Source organism: Muntiacus reevesi, chromosome 2, assembly GCF_963930625.1.
Source record: "Muntiacus reevesi chromosome 2, mMunRee1.1, whole genome shotgun sequence".
NCBI lineage: Eukaryota > Metazoa > Chordata > Mammalia > Artiodactyla > Cervidae > Muntiacus > Muntiacus reevesi.
Genome location: NC_089250.1, coordinates 65,615,561 through 65,639,040, shown reverse-complemented (window position 1 = coordinate 65,639,040; position 23,480 = coordinate 65,615,561). Strand labels below are relative to the sequence as shown.

The 23,480-nt window shown below is 38.5% G+C and overlaps 1 protein-coding gene across 2 annotated transcripts in view; it reads right to left on the bottom strand.

Annotated features, from left to right (window-relative positions):
- Positions 1 to 23,480, bottom strand: part of RALGAPB (Ral GTPase activating protein non-catalytic subunit beta) — an 88,538-nt gene that overhangs the window by 58,673 nt on the left and 6,385 nt on the right. For both annotated transcript variants that reach the window (XM_065921991.1, XM_065921992.1), the window contains exons 2-5: positions 14,482 to 14,697; positions 11,262 to 11,464; positions 4,023 to 4,186; positions 2,359 to 2,545 (exon numbers count right to left, since the gene is read on the bottom strand). In XM_065921991.1, coding sequence (XP_065778063.1) covers positions 2,359 to 2,545; positions 4,023 to 4,186; positions 11,262 to 11,464; positions 14,482 to 14,667 — 740 coding nt within the window. In that variant the 5' untranslated portion in view covers positions 14,668 to 14,697. The remainder of the gene's footprint in view (positions 1 to 2,358; positions 2,546 to 4,022; positions 4,187 to 11,261; positions 11,465 to 14,481; positions 14,698 to 23,480) is intronic.

Sequence of the window (23,480 nt, the reverse complement as noted above, 5' to 3'; positions counted from 1 at the left end):
TAATAAAATAACCAGAATACATACAAAGACTAAGTGTAAAGTACTCACAAATCAACAATATATATCTTTTTTTACTTTTATATCCTTCTTTATTTAGCTTTCTTTGTTTTGTTTTTTTCTGCCCCACTGAGTGACTCATAGGATCTTAATTTTCTGACCAGGGACTGAACCCAGGCCCTTGACAGTGAGGGTACAGAGTCCTAACAACTGGCTACTGCTGCTACTGCTAAGTCGCTTCAGTTGTGTCTGACTCTGTGTGACCGCACAGACAGCAGTCCACTAGGCTCCCCCGTCCCTGGGATTCTCCAGGCAAGAACACTGGAGTGGGTTGCCATTTCCTTCTCCAATGCATGAAAGTGAAAAGTGAAAATGAAGTCACTCAGTCATGTCCGACTCTCAGCAACCCCATGGACTGCAGCCCACCAGGCTCCTCCGTCCACGGGACTCTCCAGGCAAGAGTACGGGAGTGGGGTGCCATTGCCTTCTCCACTAGACCACAAGGGAATTCCCAACAATAGTTTTAAAAAGGAAAACACAGAGAACAATTTAAATATCAAAATAGCAGAGAAACTATTAAATGAATTATAATTCCATTTATATAATGAAAAACTACAAAGCCATTTAAAATAGGATCTTGAGATCTACGTAAGAAAAAAGGTGCATGTAATTACTGTGACAAGAATCAGACATCAAGTTAAAAAAAAGCAGGTAACACTGTATAGAATAATATCGAATTGATTTTTTAAAAAAGATAAGGTAGAAAAAAATATATTCAAAGATGGGTTATTTTTAAGTGATGGATATTCCCCCTTATGTCTTCCAAATTTTCCATAATAAGCATGTATTGCACTTTTATAATCAAGATAAAAGGATGTATTATTTAAAAATAGATTCATAATAGTGACATTCATAAAGATATGCCAGAATAAACAAAAATTCACCTTAGTTTAAATGATGATAAAGATATATATGTTAACTCATAAAAAGACCAATCTATCCTCTGATACATAATACCATCTATAAATTATCTGTTCCCACCTCCACCACTAACCCTCCCATTAAGTCTAAATCAGAGTAAGCCTCCAGTCTCCTGTCAGATTAACCACCAGCTGACAGGAAATATAAGGGAGAGAGGAACATATTAACTAACACAACTAGGACATAATCTGAAAAATCCAGAATGTGAAGCATTCAATAAGACAAACCAGCCCAGTTCAACAACAAAAAAAAACCTTGCAAGGAAATTAAAATGAGAGAGCAGGAACCTACAGTTTAAAATAGGCTTAAGAAATATGTCAACTAAATACAATGTCCAAACTTTGTCTGTGTTCTGATTCAATGGAATCAAGTATTTCCCCCCCGCCCCGACCACCACTGGCCCCAGCCGCCCCCCCCCCCAAAAAAAGAGGCTCAATGGAATCAAGTATTTTAAAAAGCTGAGACATTCAGCAATATCTCAACACTCCACAGCTTATCAATATTAGAAAACTGTTAATGTTTTGTTCATGTATGACAATGGTATTGTGATCATGTTTAAAAAAGAATGCTCAGCATATATTACAAGAAATGAAAAAAAAAAAGTCTGAAAAAAATGAAGCCTAACGGTTTACTCAGAGAATAGTGATGATACTATATACAAATGGCTAAAAAATACCCAAAAAACAAAACCATTATTATAAAAAACTGCCTACTTTGGTTACAGACGAGAAGATTATAGCATGATCCTATTTCTGTAAAATCACGTATAATAAGATTTCTGGTGAACATAACTCTTTCTGTTATAACTTTCTTTGGCCTTTTTTTTTTTTTAATAATGATCTTAAACATTTTGGACTTCTCTGGTGGCTCAGACCATAGCGTGTCTGTCTACAATGAGGGAGACTCGGGTTCGATCCCTGGGTCAGGAAGATCCCCTGAAGAAGGAAACGGCAACCCACTCCAGTATTCTTGCCTGGAAAAATCCCACAGACGGAGGAACCTGGTAGGCGACAGCACTGGGGGGTCACAAAGAGTCGGACACGACTGAGCGACTTCACTTTCACTTTCTTTCTAAACATTTTAATAATTAGAATTAGAGTGGGGTTTGGGGGGGGGGGTGGGAATAGTAGGGCTCAGAATTCATCTACCTCTCCAACATACTTTCTTAATCTAAAAGGTTTTAGATTAGACAGGTACTAGGCCAACTGCTACATCTATTTTTAAAAGTCGATTCATTCTATTAACTAAAGTGTAATAATAAGAGACACAGAATAGAGGTTTTTAACATGTACTCCATAAATCCCAGAAAGACACGGGATTAGGGGAAGGCTGCCCACGGCCAGATGGATGAAAGGAGGCAAGCTGACGGCGGTGACTTACCTCGAGGTGAGCGCACAGATGACCTTGCTCCACTGCTCCACCACTGCTGGGTGGTGCCTCCAGTTAGCCACCATCTCCTTGGCTGTTTTCCAGTAAGGAGGTGTTGGGAAGCACCGCGTACATGCTAGCAACCAAACCTCAAAGAGAACACCAATCAACTTCTCTGCTAGATTCTCAGCAATGCCACCTTACCAACAAAAAGAAAACATCTTTGGCATACTTATTTGTAAAGAAGAATCTTTAACTCACTGATTTGGGAGAACTGGTCAAAAAATTAAAATAACTGCAATGTAAAGTTTTGACTTTCAAATAACCACTTAATGGTAAGAACAAAAAACTACTCTAAGGAGCTCTTATGAAGGAAATCATGAACATATCGACCCATTATCATGTGGGAAGTTTGGAAGCTCTTAACCTTCCAGTAGTGAGACAGGAGCACACACGGTAGAAGGGAAAGGATGAGTGCCTACAATGAACGAGTGCTATTAGCCAGTGTCTGTGCCACACAGCTCACACACGTGACCGCACATTCATTCTGCAGGGTAGGTTTTTATATCAATAATATCTATTACCAATTATCAACTATATCAATTTTGAAGATGAGAAAACATGTTCTGGAAATTTAAGTAACTTGCCCAAGTTCACACAGCCAATAAGAAAAGGAATCAGAACAAATACCTGTGACTTCCTACCTTCAAACTTTGCTATAAAATGCTTCATGTGTTTGAAAGCCACCCTTCAAGGGAGAGGGAGACAAAGAAGGGAGCCAAAGGTCTGGTTCTGGCAGGACAAAGCCTCAACCATGAAAACAGAGCTGCTTCTCGGTTCCACGCCTGGGAACTAAGGAGAACAGCAGCGGTCTGTACTCTGCCTAGCCATAGAAGGCAAACTGGATTTCCATACAGAATGAAAAGTTCTAAGGATTTCAAATGAGCAAAAATGAAGTTTCAACAATAGTAAGCTCTAGAAGGGGATGCATGGCCTGACTTATGGTGCTGAATCCCTGGCATGGGGATTGTTTAAGAGAGAGGCACACTACCTGTCTGGCTAGCTCATCGCCAATCCCAGACAGGGTATTTCTATTATGGAGTCCCTTTCAACACTAAAATTCTTCCTGGACACTGCATTTATGTGAAAGCATAAGCACACTCACATGTGTTAGTAAAAAGAATACACAGATGAATAAGCAACCGGGAAATTTGGAACTAGAATTATCAACTTATTGTCTGTGTATACTGTGCTATATTATACAAAGCAAGACATCTTAAAATACATTCTAAACTCATAAAACTGAAGGCTTTTTGATAGCTAGGTAATGAATGACATACTTGTCATACTTCCAAATAGAATACTTTTAAGATTTTCTAGGTTTCATTTGCTAAACAAAATTATCTTCTGCAGCCATCGAGTTTTCAGTCTACCTGGATAACTATTTTGTAATCAGGTACATTAGTTGTTTCTTAAATAGGCTCTGTCCTAATACAATGAACAAGCTACTGTTACTGTCATTATCAAACATGTATTAATTCACTGAGTCTCTCCTCATATTGGTTTGTCAACTGTAGTGCCAAATTTTAAATCCCCACTGAGTCTACTACTCACTGAGTCTAAAAGTAAACTATGTTTGGAGCTCAGCAATAAATCAGAAAAAATAATTAACAAACCTTGAACAGTTGGTGGCGCTAGAAGTATGTCATTAATCTGCAGAAGAAACAACAGTAAGACTTCCCAGGTTTCTCGGGCCATAATGGATGACTCACGGGCCAGTTTTTGAATGGCTCTTAGGACCTGTAAGCATAGTCGGATCTGACTGGAGCCCTGTTCCTGTCTAAAGAAGACAGATCAGACATCACTGACAAGCTTAAGGACAGAATACAACAGTTAAAGACAGGCAACTCCCTAATAGCACCAGCAGACAGAGCTAGGCGCACCCTCTTCAGTTCAAAGCTACTTCCTCCCCATGCAGTTTGGCATTCTGGGATCTAAACCTACCACTCCTAAAGAGCTTGAAAAGCTCCCAGGGAGAGGGAGGATACTAGAAAGTGGACTTCACCTCTGGGTTTTCTAAGTCTGAAATGTGCCTGGCACATACGACAGATAACTCCATAGGTTTCTGCTGAATGAATGAGTAAATACTCACAGTCACTTCTGCTGCTCACACAGCAGAATGCCTTCGTATTCTTTCAAAAAACTTTAAACATATGTTCACAAGAATTCAGCATGAATTTCATAATGCTCACAATCCCTTTGAAGTTCATGTCTGCTAGAGAAGAGCCTGAAAAATGAAATATCCTAACAGGTCCCCAAAACTGATGGGATGTAGAGACAACTTCCTCAGAAATGAGCACCTGCTAACTGCGGTTCTAATAAAAAAAGGCAACTTAACCCAAAGCTACCCAAGATACTCCCAAAAAAGTTTTATAACTCTCTTTAGTTCACAACACCATTTTTCTCCAACAGTATTATTACATCAGTGTATCAGGGCTAGGGTTGAGGAGGAAGATAAAAGTACAAGTCCCAGCCCGTATCCCCACTGTCCAACATGGATCACCTTAAGATTTTCAAGAATCATAGTAAATCTACTGCATTGGCAAATAGTGAATTGGCTTCCAGAGTTCCCATGTGAAAACCAAGGCAAGTAACTAATATTACTGAAATAAATCTTGAGGCCAAGTTTTTACATGACTCATGTCACAAAGAATTAATAAAACATGTCTCTATCAGAGGAGGGAATCTCAGAGCCTCCTCAAGAAATCCAGACAATGAAGTGAGTGCTCTCAGAACTTCCATCACAACCTCAGGATAAAGATTCTCAGATTCTGGGCCACGACCCATAAAACCAAACACTTACACTAGAGCTGCAAGAAAATGACAACCCTAAGTTCCCCCTAAAAAGCCAGACCTAAAGTGAAATGATGAGACATTCACCTAGGAAAAGTCAAGAGTCCCCAAGAACAGGGAGATGTCCCACGTTCAGTTTGAGGTGAATCCGGACCATGGGAAGCCAAGAGGCTCAAGCTTGTGTCTGCTGGTCTGCTACTAAGCAAGAGTAAGAAATATACAATAGTCCCAAACCTCATGTAGCCATATAAGAGGAAACCCAGAATAAGAAATAAAAATACCACTAGTGGTCCTGGAGGCGACACTCTTACAAGCTAGCAATAACACTACAAACTTCCCAAATGGTAACCCAGGCTTACCTACAATTCCTAGTACTACCAGCCTAGTGCAGAAAAGGAAACATCTGCTTCTTAGGTACTGTGGCATCACTCAGACAGCCTAAATTCAAGAGCAGTGTCCAAGTTTCTACAGCTAAGAGAAACAAGGTAATCTTTACTGAAAAAGAAATAGAAAGGTCGAAAATGCTCTTTTCGACCTAAAGGGGGAAAATTCACTTTTCCCCCTAATATTTCCAAAAGCAACTTGTGAACTTTAGAAAAACTATTCTAGAACATGAGCTGGTGAACTATGTATGGCCTGTGGGTCGAATCTGGCCTGTCATCTATTTTTGTAAAAAAAACTTTATTGGAACACAACCATGCTCATTTATTTATGTATCGTCTATGGCTGCTTCTCTTTATCAGCAGAGTTGAATAGTGACAGACACTACGGTATGGCCCACAAAGCCTAAAATATTTACTGTATGCCTCTTTACAAAAAAAGTTGGCCACTGCTTTAGAAGAATGTCATACTTTCTAAAGTACAGTATATTTGAGCAATGAAGACCCTAATCAGTTTTAAATGATCACTCAGCTATGTACTCCCCCAAATCAAACTGATAGGCAAAAGAGAAAGGATACATCCATTCTGACCTAATCTTTAGGAAAGTGGTAGAGGCTGTTTCCTCTATTTTGAGTGTTAGTTTTCATAAAAACAACTAATTAAGTAGACTTAATTTTGTGACTGACTCAAAAAACAAAAACAAAAAACTCCCAATAACAGGAGATAAGATCATAACTCCCAATATTTAGCACTGAAAATATTTAGCTCCCTAAGATACAATTAGCCAGGAGAACTCTAATACTCAGTTCAGCACCCTCTCAGAATTACACACACTTTTGGGAAAACAAGCTAATTACCAAATAGTAAAATGAACCATTTATATGGTAGTCATGCTTCTTAAAAGAGAAAAGCAAAAGCCTAATTAATATAAATGCAACTGATTTTTCTCATCAATAAAATTAACTGAGCACTGAGAGTTGGTAAGAGTACAAAGAGGAGACAATACTACCCATGAAACTCTCCCATTTACTAAGAAAGACCCTAGTAAATTAGTCTCCTAAATGGGATAATAAGAAAGCATTAAAAGTATATCATTTTAGAAGAACCTGCTTAGTTACAAACAATATGTCTTCCTACCACTTACTTGCCACCATTTTCTGTTATAACTTCTATTTGAAATCAATAAATACAAACAACCAGCATTTAATTCACCCAAATGTAACCTAGACAGTGTACTAAAAAGCAGAGACATCACTTTGCCAACAAAGGTCCAAATGGTCAAAGCTATGGTTTATCCAGTAGTCATATACAGATGTGAGGTTTGGATCATAAAGAAAGTTGAGCACCAAAGAATTGATGCACTTGAACTGTGGTGTTGGAGAAGATTCTTGAAATTCCTTTGGACAGCAAGGAGATCAAACCAGTCAATCCTAAAGGAAATCAATTCCGAACATTCATTGGAAGGACTGAGGCTGAAGTTCCAATACTTTGGCCACCTGATGTGAAGAGCCGACTCATTGGAGAAGACCCTGAACCTGGAAAAGACTGAGGGTAAGAGAAGAAGGGGGTGGCAGAGGATGAGATGGTTGCATGACATCACCGACTCAATGGACATGAGTTTGAGCAAGTTCCGGGAGATGGTGAAGGACAAGGAAGCCTGACGTGCTGCAGCTCACAAGGTCACAATGAGTTGGACATGACTGAATGACTACACCACCAGAAGTAGAATTGGGTGGCTGGTGACAGGGGCGCTAAGATTAAGGGGTTAACAGGCATACCTCAATGTACTGTACTTTGTTTTATTGCACTTCACCAATATTGTGGGTTTTTTTAACCAACTGAAGACTTGTAGCAACCCTACACTGACTGAACGGGTCTATATGTGCCATTTTCCCCACCGCATCGTTCACTTTGTATCTCTATGCCACATTTTGGTAATTCTCAAAATATTTTCATTGTTACTATATCTTTACAGTGATTTGATGATCAGTGATCTTTGATGTTACTACTGTAATTATTTTGCAGCACCACAAACAATGCCCATATAAGATGTCAAACTTCACTGATAAATGTGTTCTGACTGCTCCACCAACCAGCCATTTTCCTGTCTTCTCTTTCTCCTCAGGCCTCCCTATTCCCTGAGACACAGCAATATTGAAATTAGGCCATTTAATAACCCTACAATGCCTCTAAGTGTTCAAGTGAAAGGAAGAATCATGTCTCTCACTTTAAATCAAAAACTAGAAATGACAAGTACCTACTGTAATAGCACAGGGAACCATATTCAGTATCCTGTAATAACCTATAATGGAAAAGAATCTGAAAAAGAATATGTGTGTGTGTGTGCATGCACGCGCACAAAACTGAATCACTTTGTTGTATAACAAAATCTAACACAGCACTGTAGAACGGTAGAAATGACTAAGCTTCATGAGGAAAGCAGGTCAAAAGCCAAGACAGGCTAGAAGCTAGGCCTCCCGCATCAGTAAGCCAAATTGTGAATGCAAAGGAAAAGCTTTTGAAGGGAAATTAAAAGTGTTACTCCAATGAACACACAAATGATAAGAAGAAACAGCCTTATTACTGATATGAAGAAAGTTTTAGTGTCTGGATAGAAGATCAAACAAACCACAACATTCCCTTAAGCCAAAGCCTAACCCACAGCAAGGCCCTAACTCTCTTTAATTCTGTGAAGGCTGAGAATGGTGAGAAAGCTGCAGAAGGAAAGTCTGAAGTCAGCAGCGGTTGGTTCATGAGGTTGAAGGAAAGAAGCTGCCGCCATTAAAAAAAAAAAAAAAAGGTGTACATGGGGGGGGGGGGGTGGGGGGGCAGCAGCAAGATGAAGCAGCAAGTGCTAATATAAAAGCTGTAGCAAGTTCTCCAGAAGATCCAGTCAAGATAATTAAGGAAGATGAAAGCAGCCACACTAAACAGATTTTCAGTGGAGACAAAACAGACTACAGGCTTCTATTGGAAGAAGATGCCATCTAAGTAGACTTTCATAGCTAGAGAGAACTCCTGGCTTCAAAAATGTAAAGGCTGACTCTCTTAATAGGGGCTAATGCAGCTAGTGGCTTCAAGTTGAAGTCAATGCTCATTTACCATTCTGAAAATCCTAGGACCCCTAAGAATTATGCTAAATCTACTCTGCCTGTGCCATATAAATGACAATAAAGCCTAGATGACAGCACACTGATTTATAATATGGTTTACTAAATATTTTAAGCCCACTGTTGAGACCTACTACTCAGAAAAAAAAGATGCCTTTTAAAATACTACTGGTCATTTACAAAGCACTTGGTCATCCAAGAGATCTGATGGATGTGGACAAGGAATGTCACCTGCCATTTCAGTAAACAACGTTGTGGCCATAAAGCCACCAGTCACTACAGCCACCCCCTACAGTACACCCTAGGGGAATTCAGGGCAGAGGAAAACAAAATACTGGGCCTACACAGTTCAGATGGATATCAAAGGAATAATTTCAATAAGCTCAAACTCTTGCATCTTCCTATACAAAGAAAGGCACTAAAATCATTAACTTGAGATGTCTCTTTTTTTTTTTTTGACTAGCAGTAATTTTTCATGTTCTGCTACACAGCTGTTTTTTTCCTCCCAGCAAAACTCCTATATATCCTTGCTCCTTCCTTACCTCTTTGGAACACTCCCTCTGAGCATCTGAGAGGCTATATCCAGGTTATAGTTTTCAGTAAGTCCAATGAACAAAATATAATTCTCAACTTTTAGGCTGTGCATTTTTTTTCAGTCAACACTGAAATGTACAATGAGATAAATGCCGCCTGCTAACCTACCATTCATTCTGCTGCTCATGGATGAAGGAGTAATTTCAACTTTCAAGTCTTATTGTTTAAAAAACACACTGGGTAAGACTATAGCTGCCACAGACATTGATTCCTCTGACAGATATTTCCAATTTCAAGTAGAAATTGAAAACTCTGTGGAAAAGATTTACTATTCTAAATGGCATTAAGAACATTTATGATTCATGGGAAAAGGTCAAAATATCAACATTAATAAGACTCTGGAAGAAGCTGATTCCAGTCCTCATGGATGACTCTGAGGGGCTTAAGATTTCAGTGGAGGAAGTGAATGCAGATGTGGTAGAAATAACAAGAGAACTAAAATTAGAAGTGGAACCTGAAGATGGGGCTGAATTGCTGCAATCTCATGATAAAACTTTCAGGGATGAGGAGCTTGCCTCTTATAGATAAGCAAAGAAAGTGGTTTCTTAAGACGGAATCTACTCCTGGTGTAGATGCTGTGCACATTATTGAAATGAAAACAAACTAGATTTAGAATACCGCATAAACTTAGTTGATAAAGCAGTAGCAGGCTTTGACAGGATTAACTTTAATTTTGAAAGAACCTCTACTGTAGGCAAAATGCTATCAAATAGCACTGCATGTTACAGAGAAATCATTCATGAATTGATGAGTCAATCAACGTGGCAAATGTCACTGTTGTCTTATTTTAACAAACTGCCACATCCATTCAACCTGATCAGTCAGCAGCCATCAATATCAAGGCAAGACCCTCCACCATCAAAAAGATTACAATTCACTAAAGGCTCAGCTGATAGCACTTTTTAGCAATGCCAGCATTTTCAAATTAAAACATGTACTTTTTTTTAAAGACATAATGCTATTGCACACTAACAGATAACAGTATAGTATAAACATAACTTTTACATGCACTGGGAAACCAAAAAATTTATTTCAATGTTCTCTTTACTGCAGCAGCCTGGAACCAAACCAACAATATCTTGAGGTATGTTTGCACACTTGATCCTATAGATCACAGCATATAATGAAGATTCTCTTTTTTAATTCAGATTCTCCAAAGCAATCTTCCTTCTAAATTTAAAAAGCTAAAATTTACAGAGCTGGTTTTTGGATGATTCATAGTCCCTCATCATCTGACAGACCAAAAGTCCTAACCAGAACTCTTCCAGAAGGATGGACGTCAGCCCTCTTGACCCTTCCACAGACATTTTCAAAAAAGAAAACACACACACACATAGATGAAAACAAGTTTTTCTCAAAGGAAATCCCTACAAATGGGTAGGCAACTAATGTTTTCCTCTCCATTTTCTATTATTTCCAAAATCCTTTAAAATGACAAATAATGTTTTAGACATAAGTAAGGCAACCGTACATTACAATATTTAAGGTCTCTGTCACAGAAGGTAGGAGAAAAACTCAGTAACAAGTTGTCAAAAGTATTCTTCTGGTCTACTACAAATTTGCCCATAATTTCAAATCTGCTTGCTTCTATATCTTCATTCTCTCATAAGATTCATTTTAAGGTACAGGGCTTAGTTATCCTTTAGCTTAAGTTTAGATAAGAATTATGTTAGGCAAAAGTAGGGTTTTTTGACTGTAAGGGAAAGAGGTCACAGTATTTTCATACCTAATAGTTATCAGATCTTAGAAGCAAAGCCAAAAGCTATTAAAATGAAAACACACAGTTAAAGAGTCCTAGAAAACATTATATAAGCCCATCTCTCTCATTCATATTAACACATTTTTTAACTGAAAAAAACATGAAAATTACTGTTCAAAGGACTAACAATGAAATCAGTTCCTATAACATAAAAAAGTAACAATGATGAATATTTTATTATGATCTGGATAATGGCCAGATAGGCTAGTATAGCTTACCTTGGTACAAAAAGATTTTGCAGGTGTTTTAGTATACTTTGAACATACAGATTAGGCTCTTTAATAACTGGCAAAGGAATAGAATCTTTCGGTAACACTAAAGCCATAATCCAGTCGGTATATACATCAACACAATATTTTACAGTCTCTCCATCCAATGGAAGGGTCAGTCCATAGCAAATTACTTCCATGGTCCATTTTACCTAAACAAAAGAAAATATAGATATAGAATTATTACACATCCCTCCCTGTTTATCAGTAGACTGATTTAAAATGTTAACTTCTTTAAAAAAAAATGTTAACTTCTTATTGCCAAAAACCTCTCAATTGAAGTATATTCATCTCAACATAGATCAGATTAATTTTAGAAAATGCACCTCCCATATATAAGACATACTCAGACAACACTTTCTAAGCAAAAGATTTAAGAAAAAAAATTATGTGCTTATTTCTAATTATCAAGCCTATACTGCCTTTCACCCCTTAGACATTATTATTGTTTGCTCTGTAAAATAAAAAGTACAGGTCATCTTGGCTTTCCACAGAGATTAGACGCACAGAAATAGAAAATTTTAGATATTTTCCTCCACTTAATTTGCATGTGGGTATGTGCCATTTAGGAAATCATTTACATAAATTTAATCATATTCCATTTTCAGATTATGCAACTTTAACAAACAACAGGAAGGAAGATGAACTGTCCAACTCTTACTGTGTGACTATTTTCATCTGGCAAAGAAAATACTATTTTCAATGGCAGGGCAAGATCAAACACAGGTCAGAAGGGACTGAAGGTGGGTAACACCTTAAAAAGGCACTTAGCTACACTAAGTGACTTCCAGCCTCCTGACCTGTCTGAATCACAGGGGCTGAGAGAAACTGTGTAAGAGAGGGCTGAACCACTGCCAGCAATCATGAATGAATAAGGTACAACGAGAAGGGGGAAATGGTCCAACTTGCAAAAGAAGATAAAATTATATTCCAGATAATGTAGACTGGAAAGTTTAAGTGAATTCCAGACAAACTCTGGGACAAATTACTAAGCAGATGATCAGTGGGTACTTATAAAAGGGAAGAAGGGTCAGTGGGAACTAGTCTGCTCAAAAAGAACAAGTCATGCCAGACAAGCTTCATTCCTCTATTAAGAGGGTTACTATGAAGGCAGCTGGTATAAATCTGGTACTGATTTAAAATCAGTTTCCGAGGCACTTTCATAAATATTATCTAACCATCAGAATAACTCATGTGAGAGGGTAAACTATCCTCATTTTAGACATAAGAAAACTGAAGTTTAGCAAATTAAGCTACTTGGCCCAAAGCATCTGCTTCAAAACGCTGGAGCTGAAAACTAGATCCCTGACCTAGAAATCTAAAGCTATTCTCACCATGCCATTAACAGCCTTCTCCAGCAAAGGGGGATTTGGGCTTTAAGAAATTTGGTCCTTGTGCCCAAGATGGAGACAACATATAGTCCAGAAGAAGGTAGAATAGCTGGATTTGTAACTGGTCAAAACGTGGGAGACTAGCAGTGGATTACTGTAACAAGATCATTTTGGAAGAAGATGCCCAATGGTATGCCAAAGGCTCTGCCAAGATTTTAACTTAGAGAAAATCAGATTACATGCTGACCATGTGCAGAAATCACAAAACTAAAAAAATAACTAACTTGTAAAACAGAAATTCAGGATTTACAAAGATTTCAGCAGTTTAAAACTAAAACTGAATGTAACAAGATAAATACATGTACTGAAATTTTTAAGCTTAGAACAAAACTACAAAGGTCATAGGTAGAAAATATGTAACAACAGTATAATAGAAAATAACATGCCACAGCAATTAATGTTAAAAGCAACTATAACAACACTGTGAGAAGGGTGCAGAGCAGGATTAAGCTGAACAAGAGAAAGAATTTTAAAAGAGGCTGCCAAGTTCCTAATTATCAGAGGAAAGACCAAGAAGAAGGTATACCTTTGGTGATATCTTCACACAATAGTTCACTTACGTAATTTGAGAGGACACTGGATTTAAGAACTATTATTATCTCTTATTCTTTCGAGTGTAGAAAGAGCTGCACTGAACACCACCACCTAATCACATGCCATCTCTTCCCAGGAGAAGGCAGCAAGGAATTACAGATACACCAAGAAGAGAGAGCACCAGGGCAAGTGCTACTCCTCAGGGTAGGTCTCTGCCAGGGCACTCTGAGAAGAAAAGGCTCTTCAGTATGAAGGGCTTCCCCTTTGGTAATCCATGGCCTACAGAGGGTAAATAAACTGCCTCCTGAGCTATAATCGTCAGTCTATCTAGAGTGGTCTTATACCCGGATTAAGTCTAATCTCTCCCTCAGGAGAAATCAGAACTTAAGTGAAAAGGGATGGGCAGGTTAAGTCCAACTTAAAGCAACTTAACTTTAATGTCAGTCCCCTGAACCCAAGAATAGAGGACCAGCTCCAGGCCAAGCCACTCCAAAAACTCCTCATCTTTAGGGACAGCAAACATAAACCCCATTCCAACCACTTGGGCTCACAGCCATACAGACAGAAGTGCTCTGCAGTACTCTCAAACTTACAGGTCAGGATGGAGACAGCGAGAGAGCCTCAGGCTCAATGCACATGGGTAGCCTGAAAACCACACAAGACAGGCCTTTGGTCAGAGGCCTTTTAGAGGTAAAAACGAAGACCTTCTAAACACAACCTGTGAACAGAAATCTGAAGACTGAGCCTAGAACTTGGGGAAACGGGCCTGACGTCCTGACATCCAAGGCTGCTCAGCACAGAGCTCAAGTGGAGAAGGAGAACTGGGTCCAGCTAGCAGGAGTCCCAACAGCACAACGGTACAATCTATTCCTTGAACTCCCACAAACTCTGAGCTCTAACTCGCAACCCAATTAAGGTCAAACTAAGAAGTCACACTCCATTGAGCAGAAATCCATTTTAAAAGTGTGTGTTAGTTGCTCAGCTATGTCCAACTCTTTGCGACCCTATGGACTGTAGCCTGCCAGGCTCCTCTGTCCATGGGATTCTCTAGGCAAGAATACTAAAGTGGGTTGCCATTCCCTCCTGCAGGGGATCTTCCCGACCCAGGGACTGAACCTGGGTCTCCGGCATTGCAGGCACATTCTTCACTGTCTGAACCACCAGGGAAGCCTATAAAATGTTAAATAAATTATGCAGTAACAAACATATTTTCACATAGTAGAATATAATGAAGAAACACTTACTTCTTTGTCAGTTTTTAACAAACTCTCACTCCCAGCCACTGAAGGGGCACCTAAGGCCTGCCCAAGAGGATGAACCACCGCATTTGCCACCTCTCGCCCAACGCTCTCTGGATAGCTGTGCAGCACACTGGTGTGGCCCTGATCATTCTGAATCACCAAATGCAGCGACCTCCACTCAGAGTACATCGTGCCGCTAAAGGACTATCCAAATGGCACCTGAAAAGACAAAAGAGAATTCCACGTCAGATTATACTGCTGGAAGCTAATAAAAATAACTAAAATACATATTTACCCTACATAGCACGATAAAGCAGCTGCCTCGAGATGACTGAGGGGAAAAAAAAAAAAACCACCTAAATGTTTTGAGAATGTTCTCAATAGCCTCTTGGTGAGATAAGGTAGGAAAGGCAGACCCTGGGAAGCAGCTGTCTGAGCACCTCCCCAAAAAGAGCGAGCCTTCAGAAGCCCAGAGGAGAGCTGGGGCAGATGGCCACCGTGCAAGGGGATAAAATAATCAGATCTCGGGCACTCACAGCATGAGGGAACCCTCCTCATTCCATGTTCCAAGAGGGAAAAAAGATGGAAGAAGGGTATGCTCCAAGTAGAAAAGGGAGACAAGGGAAAGGGTTTACTCCAAGCCACAGATTTTTCAGTCAACAGTTTCCAAGTACTTATTACATGCTAGGAACAGACCCCTGCAATTTCCCACCACTGCCCTTAAATCAGATATAAAATTCTTTGAGAACATTTCATTCTCTACAGTAGTGGCATACCCTCTTCTGGTAATGGAACACATGGAACTCAGTATCCCTCAGAAAATCTATTAATACCTGCCACTTATTGAGCATATATTACCTACTGCTCATGAAAGTATCACAGCTCTGTGAAAATTAAGTCACATTATCCCTATTTCACAGATGAAAAAACTGAGGCATAGAGAGGTGTGCTGTTTCCCTGAGGCTTCAGAACCATAACATGATAGAGCTGGGTTTTGAGTCCATATCTGTTGCGCTCCACAGACCATGCTATTGACCGGAGCACGTACTGCCCCTCTCTAGCCTATAGATTCTCCACGATATAGACTGCTTTTCCCAATGCTGTATATTCTCTATGAAACGATATCTAAGTCTACTACACAAATAAAAAATTCTAGCCACAGAAAACGTTATTTATGTGATTACAATGTAAATATTATAATCACAAATGCCATATTCATGAAGCAAATCAAGGATGATTGGTCCTTTCCAATTCATTTCTGTAAACTTTCACTTTCTACTTGCTCTGAAATCTGTTGGCACAACCAACAGAGTTTAAGGGTACATTTATTTTTTTTTTCCATTTATTTTTATTAGTTGGAGGCTAATTACTTTACAATATTGTAGTGGTTTTTGCCATACATTGACATGAATCAGCCATGGATTTATATGTGCTCCCCATCCTGAACCCCCCTCCCTTAAGGGTACATTTAAACTTTAAAAAGTTCCATCCCTTAAGCTAGTTTTTCTTCAAATGGGTAGCTTTGTTTAATTTTATCTTAGAAAGCCTCATTCCAGCTCAACAAGTACCAGTGTTTTTCAAGAGGATATGGCCCTCCTCTGACAAGAGTCCCTGAAAACACAAAGGCAGAAGGGATGAATCAGCATCAAACAAGGTACCTACAATGTGAAGGATGGGTGGATATAAGACTCTATTAAAGTTGCCTCAGTCTCCTTAGGATTTATAAGGAACCCCCGACAAGGGTATCTTGGTGTCCCCCCACACCCTGGCTGCCCTAAAATAACTCTCTCAAACCTGGAAGGGAAAAAGGGGGAAACTCTGATAGGGTGCGGGGAAATTCTGATAGGGTCCCATTCCATCAGAGGACAACTTATACCCACACATTTTTTCTCACCTTTTAAAATAAGCATATATACACATAAATACATATACATATAGTACACAGTATAGTATACACACACACACTATAATCTCTTACCTAAATGCACAGGAACATTATACTACAGGGTTTTTTGTTTTAGTGTGATTTTTCACCCTTTTCATTTGTTTGCCTTCATTCCCTAGCCAAGTAATTCACTTCCCAGAACAGATAATCCATTTAAACAACCTAACATGTCCTCTTGTATTTTGCTCAGTCATATTAAAATAATTTATATACACACAAAGCTAGGAACTATTTACTTTTTCCCATTCACCAGTACCTCACAAATATACTTCTTTCTAATAACAGATTCTTTTTCATGGTTATGTACTATCCTAATTTATTCAACCAATCTAATAATGTTTTGTTCAGGAGAAAAAAACTAACATATTTACTTCATTTCCCAATTTTTGTAATAAATAGAATACTCCTAATATGTTTACTTCATTTCCCATTTTTTGTCACTAGGAAATAACAATGCAAAAAATAGGCTTGTTTATATATCCTTAATCAGTGGCATTTAAATTTCTACAAGGGAAACTACTGGATCAAAGAGTATATGTATTTTTAATGTTAACACATCTTGCCAGATTGCTTCCCCAAAAGCTGTAATAACTCCCACTCACATTAGGGATGGATGAGAGCCTTTCCATCTTCTTACTCCCAATCTTTTGCCAAGAATCAGATTTACTTATGTATTTATTTATTTGCAAGTTTGGAGGTATGAAATGAAATTTCACTATTCTAGCCAAATATATTTTTATTTTACACCTTTCTAGTTTTGAGTCTGCCTTAGACAATTTCTCCCTCCTATCCTTCATATCAGTGCTGTTCAAAACATGGGTCATAAAATAAATGTAATAGATAATACTTTTTAATTATATGGAATAGAATATATAATAAAGGCACCATACACAGTAAAGGTAAGCAAAGTTCTGTGAAATCTTGTTTCGTTTTTTATATATGCGTATGTTCTGGGTCACAATAAAAAATACATAAAATATTTATTATGGGTCTAGGTCCAAAAGTTTAAAAACATAACCCTAAAATGTATATACGTAGTCTACTAGATTTCCAAGAAAGATAATTTGGTCCTCACATTTAAGTTTTTGCCATCTGGAATTTACTTCTATAAGTGTTACAGGAAAGATCCAATTTTATTTCCTTTAAGATTTATAGTCAGTTGTGTCAACATCATCTATTAAAAACACATCCTTGGGACATCCCTGGTGGTCCAGCGGTTAAGAATCTGCCTTGATTAGCCTCCAACTAATAAAAACAAAGGAAAAAAAATAAAAAGAATCTGCCTTAAAATGCAGGGACATGGGTTTGATCCCTAGTTGGGGAACTAAGATCCCACATGGAGTGGAACAACTAAGCCCCTACACTACAACTACTGAGCTCACATGCTCTGGAGTCTGAGCACACAACTAGAGAGCTCGCATGTTGCAGCTACTGAGCCCACACACCACAACTAGAGTCCAGGCACCGCAACGAAAGAGTCTGAGTGACGCAACTAAGACCTGATGTATAAAAATATAATATAAATTATAATGTATATATAATTATATATATTTATATATAATATAAATATTTTATATAAAAATATATATTTTTAAATCACACCCTTTCCTACTGACCTGAAATATCAATTTGTCATATATTAAATTCCCATTTATGTAGAAATTTACAAACCTCTTCTGTTCAACTATCTGTCTACTTCTATGCTCATGTTATCATGATTTAAATTCAGTGGCTTTATACAATGTTTTAGTATCTAGAAAGCAAGCTCCCTTTACCTTGACTATTTTTTTTCCAAAACTTTCTTACGTATTCTCAGGCATTTACTCTTTTATATAAAATTTAAGATGATTTTATCCAAATAAAGGAAAAAACCTTGCTGAAATTCTAATTGAAACTGCTTATCCACCTTCCCAGCTTTATCTTCTACTGCCACTTTCCCATCCCATCCTCCAAGCAATGGCCCCAAGAACTACTGATGATTGCTCAAACTCAAGTTTTTTCACACCTTATTATTACAACTCATGCTGTACCCCACCTCAATCCACCTTATGAAGTCTCTACCCTTCAACGTACAGCTCAAGTATCCTCTTTGGGAAAACTTTTTTTTTTGATCCTCCAATCACCCCTCTACCCCATCTCTGAGTGCCTATTACAGGCTATGCATTTTAAGTGTCACGTTAGGCTATTCGTTAGCTTTGTAAAGATATCTTTTACCACAAGTGTGTCAACCTTTTTTGAGGGGAAACCTCACTTCCTGAATCTTTGAGAAGTCCTTGGCACACAGTGCGTACTGAAAGTTTTAGAATGCCAAGGTTTACCAATGGGGAAAAGGAAGATGTTAGAAGCTGTTCCCTTTATGCCATTGAAGGAAGTCCAAAATTTTACATGCTGTATACAAACAAAAAATTGAAAATGTCCATTCGCTTTAAGGTATTTATTAGTTAAAAAAAAAAAAGTAGTTGGAAGGTTTTCAAATATTTAAGGAATATTTAAGTAATATTTAGTGTCCATTCCAGGCAATACATTATTGGAGCGGAAAAAGTGTTTTAAGAAAAAAAAAGAAGACAAGCTAGCTTTCAAACTCCACTGTACACATAAGAATAGCCCTTCTAGTTTAAAATGAAGATTCCAAAACTCCATCCCTAAAAAGCTTGATTCTATAGGTCTGGGTTAGGGCCTGTGAATTTGCTTTTAAGAAACAGCTACCGCCCTTCTCAATTCTGAAGTATAGACAGGAGTATCTTTCTTGAAAAACACTCTGGAAGACCAATCAAACAAGACTAATAGCTCCTAAATTTTTCTTAAAATTTTGTTTAAAGTTTTTAAATGTAAGAGATTTTTAATTCTTCAAATCTATTAATGTTTAAATGATTACATGGAAGAAAACGAAATAAATGCTTAAAAATGCTTATCACATGTCAAGAAACATGTAAAGTAGACAGGAATAGAAAGATACAATGAAAAGGTTAAATTAAAATATTTTAATGCATGTAATATCAATAGAAAAATACAGATGCTAAACTTCAATAAAATGCATAAAAGACAAAAATATTAAGATAAAGATATACATTGTAATTACAACTGTCCCTTGGTATCCACGGGGTACTGGTTTGAGGACCCTCTGACAATATTAAAATCACAAACAACCAGGTCCCTTACATAAATTAATTATACATAATCTATGCACATCCTCCCATATACTTTAAATTATCTCCAGATTATTTATAATAAATACCTCATACAGTGAAAATGCTATGTAAATAGTTGTAAATACAAGATAAATGCCATATAAAAAGCTGCCTGCACCTGGTAAATTCAAGTTTTTCCTTCTGGAACTTTCTGAAAATTTTTTTCCTAAGTATTTTCAATTCATGGTTGGCTGAAGTTGCAGATTTGGGACCACCAACAGAGAGGGCCAACTGCACAGGCAAGTTAAATAAAACAATGAAGAGAAAATAAACATTGGAAACAAATAAGAAAATAAAAAAGTAAAGCAACTAAAAGTATCCTTTCGTACCTATTAAACTAGCAAAATGTGTGATAAAACCACACTCTGATTTAGGAGGTAAGGCCAATGGGACACATTTCAAGAGTTTAATAAGGGAAAGATTTTCAATTAAAAAAAGGACTGCCCCCCCCCCCCGGAGGGTATCTGGGAAACATTAAGTGCACTTCTGGTTAACATTATGATCAGGGCATGCTACCGGTTATTTGCGGGCAGATCCAGGTTATTTATGAGCAGATCTTCTTATAATTCAGAAGATAGTCCTGCACAATGAATAATTATGCTACAATTATGCTACATTTTACCTGACTTTTTAATGTCTGCCGGAAAAATCATTGTGTTTTCAATTGTCTAAGCCTAAAAATCTAACTTTTACTCATATATACAAAATATTTTGTGGTGTTTTAATATACACCAAATTTTCCAATAACACAATTAACCCTGCAAACTGAAGAAAGTTTTTCATGTTCAGAACCTTACTATACCAAGAACTGTTCACCATTTCAGAACAATCACATCACCAAAAGTGATAGCATTTTGTGGTATCTGAGTTGCTAATACCACACACTGCTTTCAGGAACACAATCAAAGAACTTCGTATATACTTAGCCCTTATTTCAAAATGTCAAATATGAAGTGCCATATTACTGCCTTACTTCTCCCATCCAAGTACTAACCAGGCCCGACCCTGCTTAGCTTCCGAGATCAGACGAGATCGGGCGCGTTCAGGGTGGTATGGCCGTAGACCTTACTTCTCAATTTATAAGCAGACACAAGCATCTGACCACTTTATATGTACTCTAGGATAGCCGGACCTGAGCATTTTTACCAAAATACCAATTTTATCGGAAGGATAGTTAATTCATGTTTTTATTTGTTGTTGTTAGTTTCACAGATTTTTAGTTTCTGTATTGTTAGGTTATATATTATGTGTTAATTTCAACACAGTGAAGCAGTCATTACCAAATATTAGGTCTGGGAATGATGAAAACCTCCAGTCTAGGAAACTAAACACAGTAAATTGTGAAGTAGGTAGGGTGGGCATTGTGGCAAACTAGAGAATTAAAGCTCTCTTTAATGGCACAGTTACTACTCAGCCCTAGCCAACTATTACCCTTAAGGAGTGCAGACCCATTTTTCAAGAGACACAGAGAAAATTTGAACTTCTCTGTAAAGTCTACTCTTTAAATGTTTTCAGCTGACTCAAGTTTAAAAAACAAAACAAAACAGGATGCAAGCTAAAAAGAACCCATGGGTCAATTTATGACTCTGAACAAAGAAAAGCATATGCTAGTTTTGATAACCTAATTAGCATGATTCTTGGGGAAGGAAGGGAGGGAGGCGTATATTATGAATGGCCAGTGCCACCCTGGAAGTTACCCTAACCCACCTCTGCCCCAGGGCCTGGGGTTATAATCTATCTGTGGAGGTCCTATAACATCACTTGGTTTCACGGTTGCTGCCGTTAGGGAAGGAAAAAAGATGAGGGTCGAGTGTAACGTGGCAGATCCGGCAGGCTAAGTCCTGCTGGGCTCAGTTTTGTCAGGGGTCAGCTGCTCTCAAACACACAACTAAGAAACTCCTCTTGCTGGACAGCTCAGGCTGTCCAAACACCAAACCCAGAGATCTCAAAGAACGTCTACAGTTTTAGGAACCAGAAGTGCTACATCGTCTAGGTCCTCCTGGACATGGATGTTCATATCAGTATCAACCTCTCAGGAGTCAAAAATCCTGTTGGGCCTTGACTGCCTAGCCCACTTACTATAGAACCGTTTCTAGTTCTATCCTGCCACTAAACGGACACATCTGTAAGGCACCTCGGGCTGATGCCATTTTTCTAACCACTCACCCAAGAACAGCATGAATGTTTTCCCAATACATAGTAAGAGACATGGAAGAAGGCAATGGCACCCCACTCCAGTACTCTTGCCTGGAAAATCCTGTGGATGGAGGAGCGTGGTAGGCTGCAGTCCATGGGGTTGCTAAGAGTCGGACACGACTAAGCGACTTCTTTCACTTTTCACTTTAACTCATTGGAGAAGGAAACGGAACCCACTCCAGTGTTCTTGCCTGGAGAATCCCAGAGACGGGGGAGCCTGGTGGGCTGACGTCTGTGGGGTCACACAGAGTCGGACACGACTGAAGCAACTTAGCAGCAGCAGTAGGAGACATAGTAATATCAGGCGCTTTGATGCAGTAGTATTAATATCACTTATTTATCCTCATGAAAACAAGTCAATAGAGAAATGCACTAGACATTCACTGTTGTATTGCACTTAAGATGGGGAAGTGAGCATAATTTAACTGTCCATCAATAATGGAATACCTTCATAATTAGGGCATATTAACTCTATATACTACAATGTAGACATTAAACATAGAGATGAGAAGCATGAAAACAAATAAGAGTTAAACATATAGTTAAACAAATAGTCCTGGTTAAAAGCCAGGACTCTGGAACTAAGCTTCTTATATTCAAATCCCACTCCACCACCTGCAAGCTAAGAAATCTTACAAAAGTTACTCTACCTCTGCATCTGAGCACCCTTATCTGTAAAATGCGAATAATAGTAGGATAACGGCCCACTTTAGAGTTGTGGTGATTAGAGAATCAAGACACGTAAGATGTTTGGAACATGTATGGGGGGATGTATGTATCATGATTACAACTAGAAAAACATTCATAACTGAAAATTAGAAGGATCACAGAAAAAATATGAGTGGTTTTAGCTGAGTAGTAGAACTGTTGTACAGTTTGATGTAATAAGTTCTTATTAATAGCATGAATGCGTGCTAAGTCACTTCAGTCATGTCTGACTCTTTGTGACCCTATGGACTGTAGTCCTCCAGGATCCTCTGTCCATGGGATTTCCCAGGCAAGAAAACTGGAGTGGGTTGCCATGCCCTCCTCCAGGGGATCTTCCTCACGCAGGGATCAAACCCATGGTCTCTTGCATCTCCTGCACTGGCAGGTGGGTTCTTTACCTGAGAAGCCCCTAATTAATAACTCTTCATGTCATAAAGACAGAGCACCGAAGAACTGACGCTTTTGAACAGTGGTATTTGAGAAGACTCTTGAAAGTCCCTTGGACAGCAAGGCGATCAAACCAGTCAATCCTAAAGGAAATCAATTCTGAATACCCACTGGAAGGACTGATGCTGAAGCTGAAGCTCCAATCCTTTGGCCACCTGATGCAAAGAGCTGACCCACTGGAAAAGACCCTGATGCTGGGAAAGACTGAAGGCAGAAGAGGGCAAGAGAGGATGAGATGGTTGGATGGCATCACCGATTCAACGGACATGAACTTGGGCAAACTCCCCGAGATGGTAAGGGACAGGGAGGCCTGGCGTGCTGCAGAGTCAGATATGACTTGGTGACTGAACAACAACATGTCAAAGAATTGGTAAGTATATATGAGTAGGCTTCACCATACACACAAATATTCAGACACTGGCATCAAGCTGACTTATTCAATAGACAGTTAATAACCATCTATTATGCACAATGCAGTAGATCAGGAAGGAAACAGACTACTAGGACTTGGTTACTAT